Source organism: Uloborus diversus, chromosome 2, assembly GCF_026930045.1.
Source record: "Uloborus diversus isolate 005 chromosome 2, Udiv.v.3.1, whole genome shotgun sequence".
Taxonomy (NCBI): Eukaryota; Metazoa; Arthropoda; class Arachnida; order Araneae; family Uloboridae; genus Uloborus; species Uloborus diversus.
The window spans coordinates 39,644,407-39,666,338 of record NC_072732.1 but is presented as its reverse complement, the minus strand read 5'-3'; the positions used below and the strand labels follow the sequence as shown (position 1 = coordinate 39,666,338).

Sequence of the window (21,932 nt, the reverse complement as noted above, 5' to 3'; positions counted from 1 at the left end):
ATATTGTAATTTCAAAATAATTATTTTAATTTGATAACTTAGAAATATTTGAACATGAATAAGTAGTTTATACTGTATGGAACCTGTATGGATTGACCCTTATGTGAAATTACGAGAATTCAAAGAGCTAGATAAACGACTCAATGATGCAAAAGCAAGTAAAACTAACACTTATTTCAATTTAAAAAAATGTACATTTCAGCATGTACTTCATAAACATGCTTTTGAGAAAATGAAACACGAAAGAAATGGTTAGTTTTGCTAAACTTACAAACTAAAAAGAAGTAACTAATGAAATTTTTCCTTAGTTCAAGTTACTCTAGTAACAAAAATACGCTGATACCAGTCATTAAAATTTAGTAGCATCTAAAAGACACTTCATTATGTTACGTAAAAAAAATTGAGTAAATTTAGAGCATTCCCTCATCTTCAAAAAAACATCTGAAATAGAGAAAAAAATTAAATTTTCGGAAATTTTAGATTTTTTAAAGTACGATTTCGTTATCAAGAAATTCATAAACAATTACTAAATTAGAGCAGATAGTTAGTTATAGATAGTTTTTCAATCTGAATCATTTTTACTGTTATTTTTTCATTAAAAGAGCTAGAAGAGTGATTTGAAATCTGAAGTAAATTGGCAAAATTTCAATCTTTGTTAATATCTCAGATTCAAAAAAAGATCCGAATAAATTTTACTTTGCTCTTTCCCAATAGAGATTTGTTCATAGAATGCGGAAATATTTATTTTTAAGTGTACGTTTATAACTTATGGAGTTATTGAGTCACAAACTGGCAGCTATGAACTCTAAACATTTAGGCTTAGTGTAAGCATCAACTTCTAATTTCAATAATAAAGCAACAAACAGTTTTTAAACTTCCATACTTTGCATTTCCTCATAGATATGCATGGTTTACCTAAATAAAAATTTTCATTGAAATCTGTGACATTTCAGCCACAGCTGATTTGCTCATTTCGCATAGAATGACCCTCCTGTTAAAAAAGGCTTTTTGTCACATTCTGTTCGTTGTATGTCTCACTTCTCATTTCTTTTCTCTCCTTTGTCACAAACTGTTACTATTTCATGGACGCCACCTAAAAGCGGGACTTCATTCGTGTTTGCGATAACCGTATGCAAATATATATTTCCCTACTTTTTGTTTACGTATGCAAAGAAAAAATATCTCTCACTCTGCAATTGGAGCCAAAAATTTGACGCCAATAGATGAAGATCGCCAATTTCCCAATTATCGAAATCTTCCCGAATGAAATGATGCTTCAAAACTCAGATTATACGTAAAACTTCTGCATGAACAATATTTCTTTTAAAAAGTTTAATATTATTGAGTAAGTTGACTTGACCTCTGCCACTAATAATATAAAATTTCGAACAGTAAAGTGAACGAATCCTACTTGTTACATTAAAAATTATCCATTCAAAAACACTGGATGTCGCAATAATAGTGCAATTTTGTTAAAAAAATCGTGTTTGGGATTTGTTTACGCTTTAGGAGATAACTGACTTATGCACTTTTCAAAATTTTTGATCCCTCTCCTCTTTGTCACTAAGTTTCACACTTCACCATACCCCCTCTTCCCTTTATCATATGTCACAGTTTTCATAAACTTTCTAATAAAAAAAAAAGACTTGATTTCACATTCTTCCCATTGTATGTCCCTCTTGTCATTTATTTCCTCCCCCTTGTCAAGAACGGTTACAATTTAATGAACCCCACCTAAAAGAGGGACTTCATTTGTTGTCAGCTCTTTGCAAATAGACATTTCTCTACTCTTTTTCTTTCTTCTGAATGCAAAAGAAAAATATTTCTCTCCCTGGCATTGGTTTTAAAAATTTGACACCATTGGATAAAGCTCGCCAATTTCACAATTATGGAATTCTTTCTGAATGAAATGATACCGGAAAACTCCTTTAATACGCAAAACTTCTGTACAAACAGTAACCTTTGTAAAAGTAGGCATGACCTTTGCCGTTAAATATAAAATTTCCAACAGTCAAATGAACGGAATCTACTCGCGGCAACGTCCATGCGAAAGCACTGGACGTCGTTATAATACGCCAATTTTATCAAAAGTTTCACCTCGAGATTTGTTGCTGGCGATAGCAAATGCAGGTTTTATTGTGAGAAGAAGGTAATTTTATTGAGACTGTAAGTCCTCCCTAACTCCGTAAAATAATTTATTTAAATAATAAAATAGCGAAAACATAACAAAAATAAAAATATTTTAAATGCCCTTAGTTGCCCAAAAAAGCCTCAATATTAAAAACAAATGCAATAATTTCATTTCTTTACGCTCAAGCGAGAAATGGCAACACATAATATTATCTAGAAATTACTTCACGCTAAATATGTAGCGTGAAAAAGCAAATAAAAATGAATTTTCACTAACTTATAATTGCTTCTAACGCTTTCTCTAGTCAATTTAGCAGGTTTGCGTTTTCGCAGGACAAAACCGGGTAAAACGTGTTTTTAAGTATTTTTTTGCGATCTTTCCAACCGAACCAAGCTCGAAGCATTAAAATGCAGTTTTCGTTTAGAAAGAACGGTTTAAAGAAAACAATAATAACTTAATGTTTCACGCTTCCAACAATGAATTTCAACAATAAAAAAGAGTCGAAAAGTTTAATATTAACCTTGGGCGCCCTGACAATTTCTTCGTTAGGAGTATTTTTTAAAAATCTTTCCAACCATATCAAATTCGAAAAATTGAACCATCCATTCGCGTAGAAAGAGCCATTTAGGACGAAAATGCGTTTTTAATTAATATATCCGTTATTTAGCGTCCGATTTCAAAAATTTTTATTGATGACACTAAAACTCAGCAAAAGCTACTGAACAAAAAAAGAATGAAGAAAATCGGTTCAAAAACAAGGAGAAATCGGTACCGAAAGAAAACGGCTTGCCTACTAATATATAAAGATGCCCCTTAAAAATGGTTAATTAATTAATATCTCCGTTAATTAGCGTCTGATTTCAAAATTTTTTATTGATGACACTAAAACTCGGCAATAGCTACTGAACACACACACACACACAAAAAAGAAGAAAATCGGTTCACAAACAGATTAGAAATCGGTACCGAAAGAAAACGGCTTGCCTATTAATATGTAAAGATGCCCCTTAAAAATGGTTAATACTATACTTTTTGCTTATTTCTTGCAGGGTTCCTAGAAGTTTTAATCAAATTTTGGTCAAATTAGGTTTTAATTAAAGTTGCCATCTACCGGCAATTTTGCTGTTTACGACTTGTGTCTTTCTGAAAAAAAAAGATCAGTTTTTTAAAAAGTATTATTAATTAAAAATCTCATCTTCGTTATATTTTGAGTTGTATCACTATTCTTTTCAAGCGATGATTTGTTAATCGCGCGTAATATGACGAAATGAGTAAATAACATTAAACATTCATTTACAAACAGAAAATTGTGTATTCTAAAGATTTATTTAAGTCATTCACAAGCGTTGTAGAAGCCCGATAAGGAGATAAGTTCAGGATGTATATTGAGTATTTAATCATTAAGAATGTCGAAATTACGGCTAGCATGCTTTAGTTTGCAAACAACTATGCTTGTGCTATATCGGAATTTAAACTTGATCAATTAAGAAAATAGTTTTTTTGTTGAGTGTTTTGTTGTGTCTTTGTGAGAGTTTTGTGAACAGAAAGATAGTTAAATTTAGAATTTAAATCAATAATTGTTATGTTGATCAATTTTTTTAGGTGTTTCAGTTTCGTCGTTGGTGAGCGATATATACTTCCAACGCCACTGAATCCATGCATGCTTGTTTTCTATATAGAGGTGTTTGGATTGGAGGGATTACCCACTGAGCCTTATCCTACTCCCCCTCCTCCCCCATCAAATTGTTACTAAGCTCTTGTTTTTGAGCGCAACGTTCCAATATCATTTTCGGTGGTTGAATAGTAAAATAAAGCCTTTGTTTTAGTTCCCTATAAATGAGACACAATTTACTTTATCTATTTTGGAAAGGGAATAACTTGAAAAATTGTTATCTTTTCATCTAATGAAATTTCTTCATTGTATAGCTAACATCGCGTCGTGGAATGACAGTAAATAATTCGCTATTCTGTGTTTTATGAATCAAATAATATCAACAAAGATTGAACAGCTTTCATTTGCTTACAGGCCAAAATGTACATGAAATCGTGTGTGAACCAAATCAGATGCTGGAAGTGGATGCAACCCAGTATCCAAAAGGCAACTTGTACAGCCCTGGAATCAAAGACGGAGAACCGTATCCAGATAGCACAAAATGCGGTTTCCAGATTAACGCAACGCCGGGAAAGGTAAATATTTGGAAGAAAAAAGCATTTGTAAACAAGAAAATAATCATGAATTTTCTCGAAGGATGCTTTCGTTGGTGTAAGGAATATTTTTAAAGAAGTCATTCTTAAAATATTTTAAACTATAACTTTTAGGATTTATTCTTTTCTTTCCTTCTATTTTAAAAATGTTTACTCAGCACTTAGCTACACTTGAAAATACGAGTATGTATCTTTCAATCGAGTGTTTCAGAAGGCTTGATTGAACAAATAATTTAAGATGTTTAGAATTTGGAATAAATAAAGCGGAATATTATGTAGATGTGCATGATGTACTGAATTAAGAGGGTGAAAACAAATTTCGTTTTTTAAAATTGTATGTGCATTTAAAAATGTAATGCTTTTTATAATTTCAGTAAATTCACGTTGAAAATGTAAGAATTAAATTGCAATGCGTAACGCTAGAACGGTTTGTGTTTTGTTTGATTTCATGTCTGGTTGAATAGAGGCAGCGAAAAGCAAAGGGACGTAAGTGGACTGCTTAAAGTTTTGAGCAAAATAAGTGCAAATTTCAAACTATAGGTAAATGTTCATTGAAATGTTTTTCTAAATCATGCTACATAGCAGCACTTTCCAAAGTAAATACTACAATCTCTTGATCCAAAACAAATGACAGTGTCTCGTACCATTTAAATTTTTGCACCTCCACCCGTTTGCTCTTAGATTCTTCAATTTTTTTGAGTGTAGGTGTTTTTACTTATGTTATCATTTTTATTTCTTAAAAATATTTTTCGCGCTTCATTTTTTTTTGTTTGTATTAAAAGCAAGTTCTAGGACATAATGTAAAAGCCGGAAAGTATTTGCGAGAAATACATTATATCTAAAAAACAGGTCTTTTTATTAATAAAAAGTTTTTATTTGTACTATCTGCTTTTCTTTAAAATTTAGTATTTTATGTAACACTACGGATTTCTACTTCAAGTTTGTATTCTCTTTTAATATGGAAAAACTAAAATTTATCAACTGGAATAAAGAAACAGCATGGGGTAAATTTTTTTTTTCAAAACTCAAGGAAGTATTTCTAAATCGTTTGAAGAAGTGTTATCCTCTTTCTCGAAGGATATAAAGCATTTTTTTACTTTCTTGAATGCACTTACTCGTAGTAATAGAGCTATTGCAAGCATTCAAATTGTCACTCAGACTTTGTACAATACAAAACGATCCAGAAATTCGTTCTTAGCTCTGTGAACAAATTTATTTATTTAAAACCAAAACTCGAACGCTATGTAACTTTTTTAAATTTTGAAAATACTTGCCACAACAATCTCTAGGTACCAAAGAACCTCCGTATTGCATTTGGGAAAATATGACGTAAACAGTAGATTTCTGCACGGAACATATACTTTTATTTATTTAGATTATTGATACTTTTTAACAATGTACTGAAAGTTTCTTCAGCAAAAGTATTTTCCCCCTGTACTATATATTCTTAGAGGAGGTCTCAAATTTTCTTACAGAATATACGACTCAAATTTAACCTGATTGACATCCAACGCAACATGCTTTGTCGAGAGGATCACTTACTAATTATGAATGTGGATTCCAATAATAGTGAAAGCTATCTGACCGCAGCTGGAATGTATTGTGACAATGTCGCGGTGCCAGATTTAATCTCGACAACTCATCAAGTTCAAGTGAGATTCCTTAGCGGATTATTCGGATCAGGAAGAGGATTCAACATAACTTATGCCGTCGTCTCAAGCAAAGGTAAGACGAAAGTTGCTGGCATTAATATATAGTTAAGAAATTTTAAGCAATATTGCTGTATTAAATCCTTGCTTATAAACTAGAGTTTATTGCCTGAGGTTGAATCAAGTTATAATTGTGGCTCTATTGCTTCGATAAACTTCTGCACACATATAATGAATAAAAAACTTGATCACTAATTCAAGTATTGATCTGTGAGATTTAAGTTGCTTTTCAAACTATTTTTTTCCATTAAAAATATCGGGATTGTAAGCAAAACATTAATTTTCTAAATTACAAAGAATTTTTTAAAAATTAGAATAAGAAGGGAAGCTTTGCTAATAATTAAAGAAATAATTCTGTAATGAGACCAGGGAACTGATTGTCAGATAAAAAAGTGGTACAGCTGATAAAAATATTTTAAGGCTTAAAGTTGAAAAAAAAAATCATATTTTGCCTTGAGTGCTCGGGATCTGTTGTAATATCTCTAAGTCATTTGATCACTTTCATGACAGTAAAAATTTAACTCTGCGTTCAAAAACACTATTTTAAAAGCAATAAATACACGAGAAAATATTTTAATGATAGATTGTGATAAATTATGTTTGTTCAAAACACGAAAAATATAAAACGAATTTCACAGATAAAATAATGTTTGTATCTAGATTTAAAATCTAATCTTTAAATTAATGCGTAAAATATTGGAAACGGTTGTTCAAAATAAATAATAAGTCACAAACAAAAATATCATCGTGATTATCAACACTTGAACTTTTTTCATATGCCTCTATGCTAACACATATGATCCTTAATCCAACCACTGCCAGAGCAACCCTTAAATATATACTGTGGCACTGCAATAAATGTAATCAGGATTAGTATCCTCAAAATCTTAGTCATAGAATGATTACATCCTCTTCTTAGGTTTACTTTTTGCCAGTGACACTATAGCTTTTTATCTGTTCCTTGATCCTTGATTTATTTATTATTTTGGTAGAAACCAGCACATAAGAAAAACGTAAAAGAGAAGTAAATAATATTTGTACCTCAGAACACATTCTAGAATACCAGTAGAAGGACGGGAATCCTTAATTTTTTCTGCATGAATTAATTGCTGGACAGTATAATTTAACGTACAAAATTATTGTAATATTATTCCAAAAAGAAATACTTACTAAGTAATGGCGAACAAATTTATACAAGGTGTGAAAAATATACAAATTTTAAAGTCAGTATGATTTTTTTATTGCATTTCATCTATCATCGCTTCATAATTAAGAGGTAAGCTGATATTCCTGCTCTTAAGTAATCGTCAAAGTGCTCATCTGCAAGTCGGGATCTGTAGTTCCATTATATATGGTGCTTATTCTCAAAAACAATAGTTCACACAAGGTAATGAAACCAAAACCGATTTTATTTTATGTGCTGCTCTTCTTTTTTTTACCCGACTGCGCGTGCAAAGGAGGGTAAAGTGTTTATGAATCTATATGTAATGCTTGTTCCTATGTGGCGTTGAATGGGCTAAACGCCTTGACCGATTTTGATAAATTTACGTCAATCTATTTTTCTTAACCTTGGGAGTGTCACTAAACACATGACAGTAATCAAGATTCACCATATCAATCACCGGTCGCCATATTGTCAGTTTGAAATCGTGTCGCACGCTACCTGCGTGCTACACAGCGTGTGACGAATTCAGGTAGCGTTTTAGCTGCCTGAATTTTTCGTTTCGTAGTCTACTAAATCGATATTCATCTCTAACATGTTGCATTTGTTTTTGTCGTGATTCAGGAGACTGAGTTTCGCGACTTGTACTCTCTTGAAGGGCTTTTTTAGTTTTGGGAGAAAGATTTGACTGACGACTTTTCCGCGCTGTTAATATTGCTGTGGTTGACTTAAGTTCACGCCTTTTTGATAAAGATCAAACATATGTAGCTTTAAGCCGAGTAAGGTCCTTAGAGGAACTAATAATCAGTAGTTTAGACTACCGCAAGTTACTTAATTATCCTCACGATATAAACTTTATCAATAAAATGACAAGATTGCGAAATTTGCCGTCTCATGATCATAATAACTATGTCAATGAAAATTAACCAAAAAAAAGGATAACATAAAAAATAATTATAAAATAAAAATAAAAACTCGACTGCTTAAAAACCAAAAAAACTAAAAAGGAAAAAAATATAAGCCTAGTAGTTTAGAATTTTATTAAGTATTACTGAATAACTACTCCATTGAAATAGTTTTATAATCGATACACACTAAGACAAATCATAAATTCAAAAGCAGAATAGAAGGATCAACAGTCGGGGCTGCATTCAAATTTTACGGGGTTCCTTGACCGGTTAAAGCTTTTCTTTTTGCTTTGGAATTTATGATTTGTCTCATTTGTGTATTGATTATAAAACTATTTCAATGGCGTAGTTAGTCAGCATTATTTAATAAAATTCTAAACTAATGGGCTTATATTTTTTTTCTGTTTTTACGCAGTCGGGTGTTTTTTTAATTTAATAACTATTTTTTTTCTTTTTTGCAGCTAAAACTTAGAAATAAGTTTTCACGTAGATAGAGATATTGCTGTTTTTTTTTTTTTTCAAGGCGTAAGAATGCTCCCTTACATTTTTTAGAAGAGGTTCATTTTTAGGACAGAAATATAAGAAAACAGTTTAAACCATAATAATAGTGATCAACCACATAAAAAAGAGAGAAAAAAAGGAAAAAAAAACCCGGATCTAATCTGGAAAAGATCTAACCAGGAAACCACACGACAGTGTTTTAATGAACACATTTAAATACGTAGCAAGCGAAAGAGCAGTATAGAACACGCTTCTGGACGCATATATTATTTGTCCTCGAGTCCCCGTTACCGAAATATGTGGTCGTAAAATTTGTCGAAATTTTAAGAAAAAAGGCCGAAATTAGGGAGTTTCACTCAAAAATGCAAGATATCTTTCACATGGTTTGTAGATGGATGCAAGCGGTGAAATTGTGTGATTTATTTCTCGCCAAATCGTTAAATTTGGTGCTTTTATAAAAATTTTGGTAGGCTTTAAGAACTTATATCTTGATAACGGGCGGACGGAAGCAATTATTTTTTTCGTACAAAATGCATTTTAAGATGCTCTTTCGATTGTTACCTTTTTGAACTTTTTTCATTATCACAATCCTCGTATAGCTGCCTGGTAAGGATCTGGTAGAAGATGGATGGAAAGCAGAGATGCGTACTGTTTTGTTTCATTTTTAACCCTTAGAATGCTTGACGGTTTGAATAAAAACAAAAAACCCGACTGCGTAAAAACCAAAATAACTAAAAAGGAAGATGTATAAACCCAGTAATTTAGAATGTATTAAGTACTACGGAATAACTACTCCGTTGAAATAGTTTTATATCCGTATACAGAAAGTTTTTTTAACCTTCTATTCTGCTTTTGAATTTATGAATTGTCTTATCTGTGTACGGTTATAAAACTATTTCAACGGAGTAGTTATTCAGTAGTACTTAATACTACTAGTAGTAAACTACTGATGATTAGTCCCTCTAGGGACCTAACTCGGCTTAAAGCTACATGTGCTTGACTTTCGGCAAAAATGCGCGAACTTAAGTCAACCACAGCACAGCTATATAAACAGCTTGTATAACTCATGATGACGCGAAATCGGAAACGTCCCCCCCCCCCCCCCCAGTCAATCAAATCTTTCTCGCAAAACTAAAAAAGCCTCTCAAGAAAGTACACGTCGCGAAACTCAGTCCTTTGAATCAAAGCAAAAACAATTGCAACATGTTATTAGATGAAAATCGAATTAGTAGACTTTCTTTCTTTTGGTGCTTATTGCACGGGTTTATTTTGATGAGGACTACAATCCGAGTGTCTTGCCTTCGTTACGCATGATATATTTTTTATTACAGTACTGAATACCTATAGAGAACACATGAAAGAATTCACATCAGAAAGAGGGGAAAGTACATCCGGAGCGAGGGTGTCTTGACCCACCGCCTCAAGTGGGAGAAGCAATCGCTTAGACCACTCGGCCATTGAGACCCCAATTAGTAGACTTAGTAAACAAAAGAATTCTGGCAGCGAAAACTACCTGCATTTGTAACACGCAGGTAGCGTGCGACAGTGTGCAACACCCAACGTGAGCCGATCCCGAACTGACAAAATGGCAACCGGTTTTTGAAATGGTACTTTTGATTACTGTAATGTGTTTAGTGACACTCCCAAGGTTAAGACAAATTGATTGGCGTAAGAATTACCAAAAATTGGCCAAGGCGTTTGGCCTGTAGAACGCCACATAGAAACGGACATACATACATAGATTGATAAACACATTACCCTCCTTTGCGTCGCGCACGCGCAGTCGGGTAAAAAAAAAAAGCAAATCAATTTTTTTTAATTATAAATACTTTCCTTCGTTTTCCATTATGCCAAGTTCTCATTTGAAGTTCAATGATTAAAAATACACTTGACTAATCTTCTGTCGTTTATTTTCGATTATCAAAGTGTGAAATACTAATGCAGATACGACGTTAAAAACGCACAAGAGAACCAAAAATACGCTCAAACCTGTTTTTGTGCGGTCTTTTTTTTGTGCGATTTTTCTGTGCGAATTTTTTTGTACGGTGTATAAAAATTTCAATCAGATTGGGACTCAATTGACAAAATTCTTTATAAAACAACGGTTTTTTTTAATGCGGTCCCTATCCGCCGCAGAAAAACAGGTTTGAGTGTATTGAGACACTTTTCAATAATTCACATTTTTTTGAATTTATCTAGAAATAAGAGACTACTGTTCTGCAACTTTTGTCTCATAAAAAGTATTGTGCAGCTGTCATTTTCCAATAAAATTATCACCCGTTCATTAGGGGACCAGACCCAAATTGAAGAAACAAAAAAGGGATTTTGTTCATCTTTAAAAGTTGGGAATAAGCTATAAATTGTAGAAACAAATTTACTTGCTATATGCAATTATTTATGGATTGCCTTGAAAGAACCACTCATATTCATGAAAATATAAGCATTTCTTTCAAAAATACTAATTTCGTACGCAGTTTTTTGGCTCATAACACGCAGAGGGTTCTGTTTTGGCTTGTCTAACTTCCAAAAAACTTGAGTATAATAGTACTAAAGTTCCAAATAAAAATATTGGAAATTTGAAGAAATATGAACGTTTAAAGCAATTCATTTTTCACTGCGCATGTGCGAAAGATAACTTATAACCTTAATAATTTCATTCCCAAGTGCTGTCTGACCACGGATTGTATGGAATAGCAAACATCCGGTTTACAGACGGAAATGGACGCAGCTATTAGTTTTTAGGGATGTCAGCGGGGGGGGGGGGGTTTGCAGATGATTCTTAGCCTCTAAATTAAGCCGAGTCATTCAAATGAGTAGGACGCGCATTAAAATTTTACTTTTCCGCCTCATTTATATAGATTCGTCTTAACTGGACGTTTGCCAATTCCATACAATCCGTGGTTGGAGAGTAGATATGGCAGCTCATAAAAAAATCCTTTTAAATATCAAAAAATTGGAAAAATATCGGCAATCTAATAAGCCGGACATCAATAATTCTCTGATAGGTGACGAACCATAAGGGATCGTTCGCAGATTGGCAACCCTCGCTTGCAGTCATTCAGTGTTTGTAGGGTCTGATTCTAGATAAACACAGAGTATATTTGTGCTTCCGAGTACCAATGAAATACTGCTCATTGATTGAAAGATATCTTTTTAATGTTTAAGATATTCAACTGGAATTGTTTTATGAATTGTCAAATAGACATGGGTGTGAAATTATGAAGGTTATAAAGTGGTATCTTTCGTATATGCACAGAGACAAATTAACTGCTTTAAATGTTTATATTTAATCCAATTTCCAATAATGGGGTTGTTTCCTTCAGTCAAAAGTACTACTATTAAAATAGATAGAATGAGCAAAAAAAAAAAAAAAAACACACACAGAAAATACTTTCATTTTCCCAACAGTTTTTTTTTTAAATTAATTTTTTAAAATGTCCGATTTTTCAAACAAGGCGTGGTCTTGATGACGTCACAAATGATGCACTTTGCCACATCTTTCTACTACGTTTCCACATTATGATAATCAAGCAGCGAATTAAAATTGCGCTGTACGCTTGCTATCAACCATATCGTTGCCAATGCACGTGAGTAAAGATGCGAATTAAATACTTTGTTTGTGAATGGCAACATTGAATGGCATTTCATCATTTGTGATGTCTCACGACAGAAGTGTAAACAGTAAAAGCGCGCAGATTTAAGTAATTTTTTAAAAATATTAAACTTAAATAAATTATTTAAAAAATGGTCAAATCCTATGTTTCTAAGCATGCTCTTTCAGAAAAAAAATTACTTTTAAAATTTTGGAAACCACCCATTGTGTTTCAAGTTTTAGTATTATACTTCTCTTGCATGCAGTCACTTTCTAGTATTTTTGTGAATACATCTTATGTGTTTTTACAAGAACTGAATCTTTATTTAGAGAATACTTCTTGAAGTGAAGGCGAATTCGTAACAATGTTACAATATATATATATATATATATATATATATATATATATATATATATATATATATATATATATATATATATATATATATATATATATATATATATATATATATATATCCAGTTTAAGCATGAACGAGGTACTTGATTCTGAAAATAATTCTGTTTAAATTTTTTCTCTCAGTATCCACGACGATTTTTAACAATTTTTTAACAATTACGGACAAATGATTCTGCTCCATTGTAATATGCTCGAAGGAATCTAATGATCTTTAAACAATTTCCTCTTCTCTCGGTGAAAATATGACTTTAGAGTTTTAAGTAAATGGTAGAAATAAAATAACAATTTAATGAGTCGAGCGAGGTACTTAAGAATCTACTCGGAGGACGATTGTAGCAAAACCCAATCATTTGCTACGCTAAGGAATAGGTACTTAAATTTTCTCTCCAAGAAGAAATAGTGCGTTTGATTTAAATGCTTTCACTTTGAACAAAATCTATTGCTCGTGATTATCCAAGTATCTGAATTCAATTAAAAAGTTTTTGATGCAACTTTGTACAGCAGTATATTTACGACTTAAAACCTGATAAATGATGCGCAGCTTAATTTAAAATACCCAGTGATGAGCAAGAAAGGAAAATCGTTTAAAAGTACTGTTGACGGGAAATAATTGAAGAAAATGAATGGGGTCATTAAAAACAGATTGGACTCCGAATCCTACAGATTTTTTTCCCATTTCAATTGCAAATAAAGTTGGGTTGTAATATTTGTACCTCAGAGCCAGACTGACGTAAGTCCAAAAATTGCGATTTCCGTTTATTAGTGCATTGCATGAAGAAGTCTATTCCGCATCGAGCTAAGTCAACGTAATTCTTAAAAAAAAATATTTTGCAATTATTTGCCGGTGTATAAATTACTTTTAAATAAAAAAACCGTCTTCAAAAAATACTCAAGAACTAAAAAGCAAAAAATAACTGATTACACTTACATTCTATTTCCTACCCAAACATAGAAATGAAATTTATTTTACAATTCCAGTACAAAAATCAACTAAACTAAACACCGAAGTTACTATACGATGAATTATTTTAAATACCTAACTAATTATATACGATCTCTTAATTTTTAATAACCTTTTGAAGTCGGGGCCTCCTATAAACAACTACATAACGTAACTGACAACCCACCGAATCCTGATTTAAACACTGATTTAACTATACGCGAAATTAGTCTTTAAAACTAAACCTACTCAGTTACATTAGGTAGTAGTTTAATAGGAGGCCCCGACTTCAAAAGGTTATTAAAAATTAAGAGATCGTACATAGTTAGTTAGGTTAGGTATCATATATAGTTAGTACAGTTTATTTAAAATAATTCATCGTATAGTAATTTAAATCAGTGTTTATTTTATAATTCGGTGTTTAGTTTAGTTGATTTCTGTACTGGAATTGTAAAATAAATTTCATTTCTATGTTTGGGTAGGAAATAGAATGTAAGTGTAATCAGTTATTTTTTGCTTTTTAGTTCCTGGGTATTTTTTGAAGGCGGTTTTTTTTATTTAAAAGTAATTTATTTTTTGCTTTTTAGTGGTATAAATAACACGGCGAGAGTCTCGGAGACTTCCGACGACTGTGAAGAAAGGCTTTTCAAATGCGTAGCTATGTACAAAAAAAATTGTCTTCATCATTTGTTCAACTTCATCAAAGTTTGCTTTCCGAAAGCAAATGCACAAGTCACTAAAAAGAAAAAAAAAAGAAAAAAAAAAAAAACAAAATCGCTTTAAGTTTAAATTTGTAAAATTGTAAATTTTAGAATTGTAATATTGTAAATTGTAATTTATGTTTCGCAATTAGTGTCATGTAACTCGTGATAAAAGTCGCATGTTTCTTCACGTGGCCCCACTACAGATGAAGATTAAAAATTCCACTAGAATAAATTTTATGTTTGCTTCAGAGAATCCTTAATTCAAAATTTTCATTATCATTACTCTTAATAATATATATTTTTAGTACTTTCTTTAACTATAGGTAAAGAAAGTATAAACCTTTGTTTTATGGCCTTTGTTTATCAATGGGTTTTATATTTAATCGTTTGTGAGGGAAATTGCATGAAATTTATTGTTTTACCCTTAACTTTTCCCTGAAGAACAAATAGTTGTAAATCAAAGATTTGGAACCTAAGTTAGACCACCCCTAAACAAAACCACCACTAAACAAAAAAAAAAAAAAAAGCATAAAAACGGATTTACTATGTGAGACGATATACAAAGTTAATAAAGTACAAATCGATTTGAATGTGAGTATGACATTTGAAGAGTTCCCTCAATTTCATCAAACCTGAACTTGATTAACATTAGGCCGCCGAGGAACTATTGCTGTTTTCAAACAAAAAAAAGACTTTTCCTTATCGGTACAGGCATGGACGTGCACAGAAACTTCGGAACCCATCACAAATGATTTTTCCGGGCCCCTCTCCATATTGTTTATCCCTATATTTCACCGTTAGTTACAAAAATAATGGACCCCCTTCAGGCTCAGCCCCGGGCCAACAGGTGTAACTCCCCCCTCCCTGTGCACGCCCCTGGGTACAGGTGTCTTCAAGTATTTATGGAACATTGTACAAAGGAAAAACAAATCCGAAGAGTTCAGAACCTCCTCCTTTTTTTGAAGCCTGCTAATTAATATAACCCTAATTTCAAATTGAACTGGTGGCATCGTGAAATAGTAAATCCAGAATAGGGTAGGGGAGGGTAAAGCCCCGCGATTTTCAGTTTTTATACCACCATGGTCAATAAATGGCATATTTTTCCCATTTTTTCAAATTAGAGTCATTCCGTGGGTTGTTACCTATAATCCTTCCAAATTTTAGCTACGTCTGATTAGTAATAATTGAGAAAATTACAATTTAGCGGAAAAACAAAATTGCGGGGTTTTGCCCCACAAAATGGGATAAAACCCCGCAATGCGGATCTTTACCCCATTCAATATGAATGTGAATGAAAAGGGTGACTGTTTGATAAAAACACTTGAGAAACCTCCTTAAACCATTGGGTTTATTGTTATTCAGCAGTAACCGAACTTAAATATCTCACACATTTAATCCTTTTTTTTTTTAACTTTATCACGAAAATATTTTCTTCTCCACAAAAGGAGGATTAATTACCCGGGAAAAAAGGACAGTCGCATTAAAAAAATAATTTTAAAGGCCTGAAGCTATAATTTAATTGAATATCTAGTACCCGGTGCTTTAAGTTAACAGTACACTAGGTTGAGTTTTCTAAAAATGTTATTACATCGTGAATGGAACCGTTGTCCTGCTGAGGTTACGACAATTTATTTATAACGTCTTCATTTCCAATGACTCTTCCTGTGCTCAGTACATTTGCAGGCTTCTAGGTGTTTTATGTAAGAAAAACCCTCTACATAACCTCTCTCCTTCTAGTCATATTGAAGTTATCTTGGCCCACATTGTGCAGGGATAAGTTTCGAGTTATTCTCTACAGTTTCACTCGAAATTATAGGGAAATTTGTTTCTTCTTCGAAGTCCCAAGCTTTTGTTCCATTTTTTCAGAGATGTCTTCAATCGATATTTTTTTACCTAACTTTAATGTCTATCATACAGAATGAAGAGAAGCCTGCAATTAAGGTACGTGTTTCATTAGGTTCGACATTTATCATGGTTCTGAATTGTTTTTCTTCTGAAGGTACTAGAACAAAAAATTAAACGTACGTAAATGTTCAAAAAAAAAAAAAAAAAAGAAAAAAAGAAAAAAAAGAAGAAATTATTACATTAATGAAAGCACGTTTGAATTGAAATGAATGTAAGATTTTACCTAACAAATCTTATCCAAATTAAAACTTCATGAGTAAATGTTCACCAACAATTAAATTTTTAAAGATGAATAAGCTGCACAAAACACATACTAAACAAAGATATTAATAATATTTCAGAAAAGACAATTTTAAGCCGAGTGGAGAAAATCCTTGACTTTTTGGAGATGCGGGGTTTTACCCCAAAACAACTGCGGGGATTTTCCCCATTTTGTCACTTTCTGAAAAAACGCCTCATGTTGCTTTTAATCAACCACTAGAATAACTGTTTTCACACGAAGGGTGAAGCTTTAATGTACCAGTATTAACATGTAATTCATTCAATTCTTCTTTTCAAATTCTACATTTTACAATGTTCGAATAATATATTAGAAAAGTTAGATCAAAGTAGTAAAAAACAGACTCATCCCCCTTTCTCGTCTCTGGAGTGCCTAGTCAGGACAAAATTTCATTGATCAATAGGTTTCCATAGGACAAACAAACCACCTAGAGGTAAATTTCTTACTCCAAGGTGATCAAGGTTAAAATATCGGTGCGGGTTTTTACCCCACGCGGGGCTTTACCCCCACCTACCCTATTGGTCAAACTTCAGAAATCATACACAGTTATAATGTATATTATTAAAGAATATAAATTAAATCGTGGGGGAGGGGTGTTCTGTATTCAATCTCCCCTTAACTGAGCACTAAATATATTTAAAAATTGGAATATTAAATAAAGAACTTTATATTTTAGTGCCTAAATAAAGTTATTTATTAGTAAATAAAATCTTAAGGTAATTGATTCAACTATTAAAGTAGCAAAAATATATTTAATTTACTGCTTTTGCTACGCAGTAACAAATAAATTAGTAGCACCTATAATAAAAAATTAATCATCCACGTGCCGCGAGAATTAAATATCGTTCAAGAGAAAGCCAAAAGCTTAGGTGTGAAAATACATCGATCACAGCAACACCACGTGACCATGACGTATGAAATTTAAATTTTCTTGGATTTCTCCGAGACTCCGTATCAGATCCAGGACCAAATTACAATGGGACCATCTGAGAAGTATACCCTTCCAAAAAAAAAAAAAAAATCAAATCGGTCCAGTAGTGTTGGAATTATTCGAAAACACACATAAAAAGCCGCAATACGAAATCATAACCTCCTTTTTTGGAGTCGGTTAAAAAAAGCACGCGTTCCCTCCTTTGCATGAGCCAGAAAGAAAAGTTCTTCCTCTCTCCTGTAAGTTTACCAAAATGTGACTTACGTCCTTCTGACTCTGAGGTACAGATATGTTCTTGTATTTATTAAGGATGAATATTTAATTATCCCGAACCATATTTCTTATTTATCCTGAACCATATTTCTTATTTATCCTGAACCATATTTCTTATTTATCCTGAACCATATTTCTACAGTAACGCAAGAAAAATATATTCTAATTCTACATTCTCAGTAGCGACAGTTAACACTAAATCATTAAGGTGATTTTCGTTGTGCACTTCATAGAATTTAGAAAATTGAAGATGGAAAATTCCTGTTGATTTTCGTGTTATGTACTTACATAAATTTTTCTATGTGCGCGGGTGTGACATATTACGCTTATATTTGCACTTTACTCTCGGAATTTAAAACTTTGGCTTTCAACTGTGATACATTCAAATGTAATGAAACAATTACGGGGCATATTAGGAAGTATCAACTTTCTAAAAATTTGTTTTAGTCAGTATTTTTTTTACAAACTTCATACTATGCTACACAATGGCTCCTCATATTAGAATATATCATAAATAAAAGCAAAGTGTAAAAATCCAAGACAAAAATTGCAATTATGCGCGTAAAAATGCCCCACCCCCGAGTAAACGGATCGAGCAAAATACAATTGAAACTACCGTAAGTGGCATACATTGCATACATATAAAGCTACATATGTACACATTACCTAACGTTTATTTTCTACGAAGTCGAGTAAATTTTGAGTTGAACGTTTTGAAGCTTATTGTGAATAAGTAATACTTAGGTAAGAAAAAGCAAATGTATAAAAAATAGCAGAATTTTATCCTTTATTAACATATTAAAATTAAATACAAATTTGGAGACGGGGCAAAGTTTACGCGTTGGCCTCTGAATACGTTTACGCACGTTCTTTCTGTGTCTTACTGTTGATGAATTCCAGCGGTAACGGAAGGACGGTTTTTACAAAAAACTTGATGCATTTCTGTCTGTGAGCATATCAAAATACATATTTTTCAAAAACTGATGCATCGACTTTTACACACATCATGGTAATTTGCTAAAAAAGCCAAGGCCAAAAAATTTGTTGGTATTTTTTTAATTAAATTTAAAAACTGGTAACGGAAGGACATTTTTGCGACATGATTTTCACGCTATCATGCTCTCCCCAAAAATTCAGCTGAACTATAAAAGGGAAAATTCTATAAAAATTAGGGCACATATGGGAGTGTTCAATCATTACAATTTCGCCTTTAGTTAAAAAAAATAATTATTTTAAGCATATGAATTATGTATTTGTTAAGTGTAACGGAAGGACAGTAACGGAAGGATAAGAAGTCCAAAACAATTAAATTTGGTAAATTTCAACTTACAAACATTTATTCAGCTAATACAGCAGTCTGAAACAATGATATCTAATGCCTGAGCCAACTGTTACAATTCTGAACTCTTTAAATACTGAATAATTTTATCATAATTCCAAAGAACATTTATCTTCTTTCTCAGCAAACACGAAGATCATTTCCACATTTTTACGCATTTTCAAACAAGATATTTCTATTTCTTCATCTTCAATATGAAATACCTAAGCAACATTGCTCTTTGTTAATTTCTTTCCTTTCCATTCATCTAGCAAAACTTGTCCAAACGTTAATGAAGCCTTTGGCATTTTCTTATGATTTGGTGTTTTTGGTTCAGCTATATCTTCATTTTCAACATTATTTATTGACTTTCAATGTCAGTCTGTTGACTTTGAAGTTAAATCTCCTTCAATTTGTTGAATAACTTACTATATTCAATAACATAACTTGTTACAGGATTAAAACAACGCATATTTTGGTTGTCAGGATGAAAATGGATATTTTTGGATCCTTTTTTCTCCATCATTTTGAAACTTGATCTATGAATTTATTGATCTCTTTGCAGTACGTTTAACGGATAAATCAGTGCTCTCAACAGTCCCTTTCCTGTGACTTGTGGCAAAAAATCTCAAAGCAGTTTCAATATTGTATTGTTCCAATATAAATTTCAAATTTTTAAACAAATGTTTCTGCTTGAATTGGCTTGTCATATCAGAAACATGTACCAAAATGATTTTCACATGCTTAGGAGTTTTTAAGTGCAGATTTTATGATTTTCATCACATACAAAAGAAGAAATAAAATCTCGTAACAGTTTTTAATAAATTTAAATAAAAATTAAATTTTTAAATAAAACACACATAATTTTCATACAAATATTACTTTTATATGTTTTAAATGTAAATACTTACTTTATATATAGTTTGTTTTGTACTAGGATTTTAAAATTTTAGCCTGTACCAGCTTATAGTTAAATGTCCTTCCGTTACCGTATTTTTTTGTCCTTCCGTTACCAATAAAAACCATATAAATTAAATCTATATTAAAAGTTTAATTATGCCTCTTTGACAAGGGACATAATTCTGCTTTGCATGAAAAAACATTAGTTTCTATACCCAATAGGTTCTTGGTGAACTACCTGAGTTGTAGTATTTTGGTAACGGAAGGACATCAAACTATTTCCTTAGTAATATACCTATTCATGGTTGGAAAAAAAAGAATTTTAAATTACTTACCAAAAGGTTTAACTAGAAATTCAAAACATAAAAGTTAACCTAAATATTATATGCTGATAACAAGGTTACAGTATGTAACAAAAAAAAGAGATTTTTGTGCCCTGTAGAAACGCGAAGAGAAACCTTGATTTTGCACTTGATTTTCTAAAAGTCATCAAACTATTTGGGAAAAACAAGTTAAGATTCAAGAAACTCATTTATTTCTGAAGAGAATGGTATGTGGCACGTGACAGAAAATTAGTTTTTAAAATTCAAGTGTCATGCCTCCTTTTTCCTGGAATTCACCAAAATTAATTGTGATGCTACTGAAGCACGGACAAAAAGCAGAAAATAACAATGGAAAAGACAGAACAGCGGGATTAAGTTAAATTGCGCATACTTTGAAGTAAAATAAGGACGATATCATTTTTTTTTATTTATTAAAAAATAACATTTTTTTACATAACATTTACATTTAACCATACTTTCATAAAATCAAGTTGTATTTTTTAATCTTAATTTCTACTTATTACTGAAAACTCATTACTCATGCATTTTCCTTTTCACTTGGTAATTAATGTTAACAGTCAGAAAAAATATCTTAAGTATTTTTATGAAACTAATTCATACTTCCACCAATGTAAATAAATTTCGTAAAAATAAATACTTCTACTAACCTCTATAACAACGATGAGCCCAAATATAAAACATGTATGTGCAATTTATAAGGGAAATAATGAATGTGTTTTGAATAAGTAGTTAAACTGCTTATTCATCATTTTAGTTGATTATGTGCAATTTATAAGGGAAATAATGAATGTGTTTTGAATAAGTAGTTAAACTGCTTATTCATCATTTTAGTTGATTCATAGAAACGACATAGTTATGAAAAAGATTTTCAATGCTCAAAATAACCTACCGAGTACTTTTCAAACATTTTAAAAGCATCACTCATTAATTTTTCATACACATAGCTAAGTTATGACCCTTTAAACTCTTCAAGCGATGCAAATATGTTTGAAGAGGAGCTTAAACTTTACAACATTCAGCAACAGGAAATAATTGCAGCTATTTTGTAAAGGAGATAAGTCTGGAACTTGCATTCTATTCAATCACCGTTTTGCTCAACAATAAATGTTTTACTGCTTGCTGTAGCATTGAATTTAAATTCAAATCATTGAGTTTACCTTCTATGTTTTCCTTTCAGAGCTAATTGCGCAATTTTACTCAATTCTTTGAAGTTCGTGGAAGCGAATTGTGCAATATTCTAATTAGTTCGCGTATTCACACTTAAGCTTTTAAATAAACACAAGAATTTTTATTCAAACACAAAGACTAAATCTTCTTTTATAATATACCCACAATTTGCCACACTGCGTAAATGAGGTCGAAATGATGAATATTCTGCGGTTACTAAACAACAGTGTTTGTTTATTAAATTTGCCAAAGTATTGATTCATACATGAAGCACGGTTTGTATGTACAATAAAATCATCAAAATATGCAAGTATGCACTAAAACTCTCAAAATGTGCGCCAAATTTTCTATAATATGTAGAGTAGACCGGGGCACGTTTACGCAGTGCCCTTTTTTCAAAACAAATTATAACTGGAGGGCTAACAGCCACAGCAGATTGATCCTGATCCCTAACAAATATCCTCACAAGTTTTTGAGCATCAGTCGATTTTTGGTCTAGCATGCAGGAAGAATAATCTGTTTTTTATTAAGTAGAGTAAATTTT

General features: G+C 31.9%; 1 protein-coding gene across 1 annotated transcript in view; it reads left to right on the top strand.

Annotated features, from left to right (window-relative positions):
• LOC129216983 (chymotrypsin B-like) overlaps window positions 1-21,932 on the top strand; it is a 53,684-nt gene that overhangs the window by 9,711 nt on the left and 22,041 nt on the right. Inside the window, exons 2-3 of the mRNA XM_054851207.1 lie at window positions 4,158-4,318; window positions 5,812-6,061. Of these exons, the coding sequence (XP_054707182.1) occupies window positions 4,158-4,318; window positions 5,812-6,061 (411 nt within the window). The remainder of the gene's footprint in view (window positions 1-4,157; window positions 4,319-5,811; window positions 6,062-21,932) is intronic.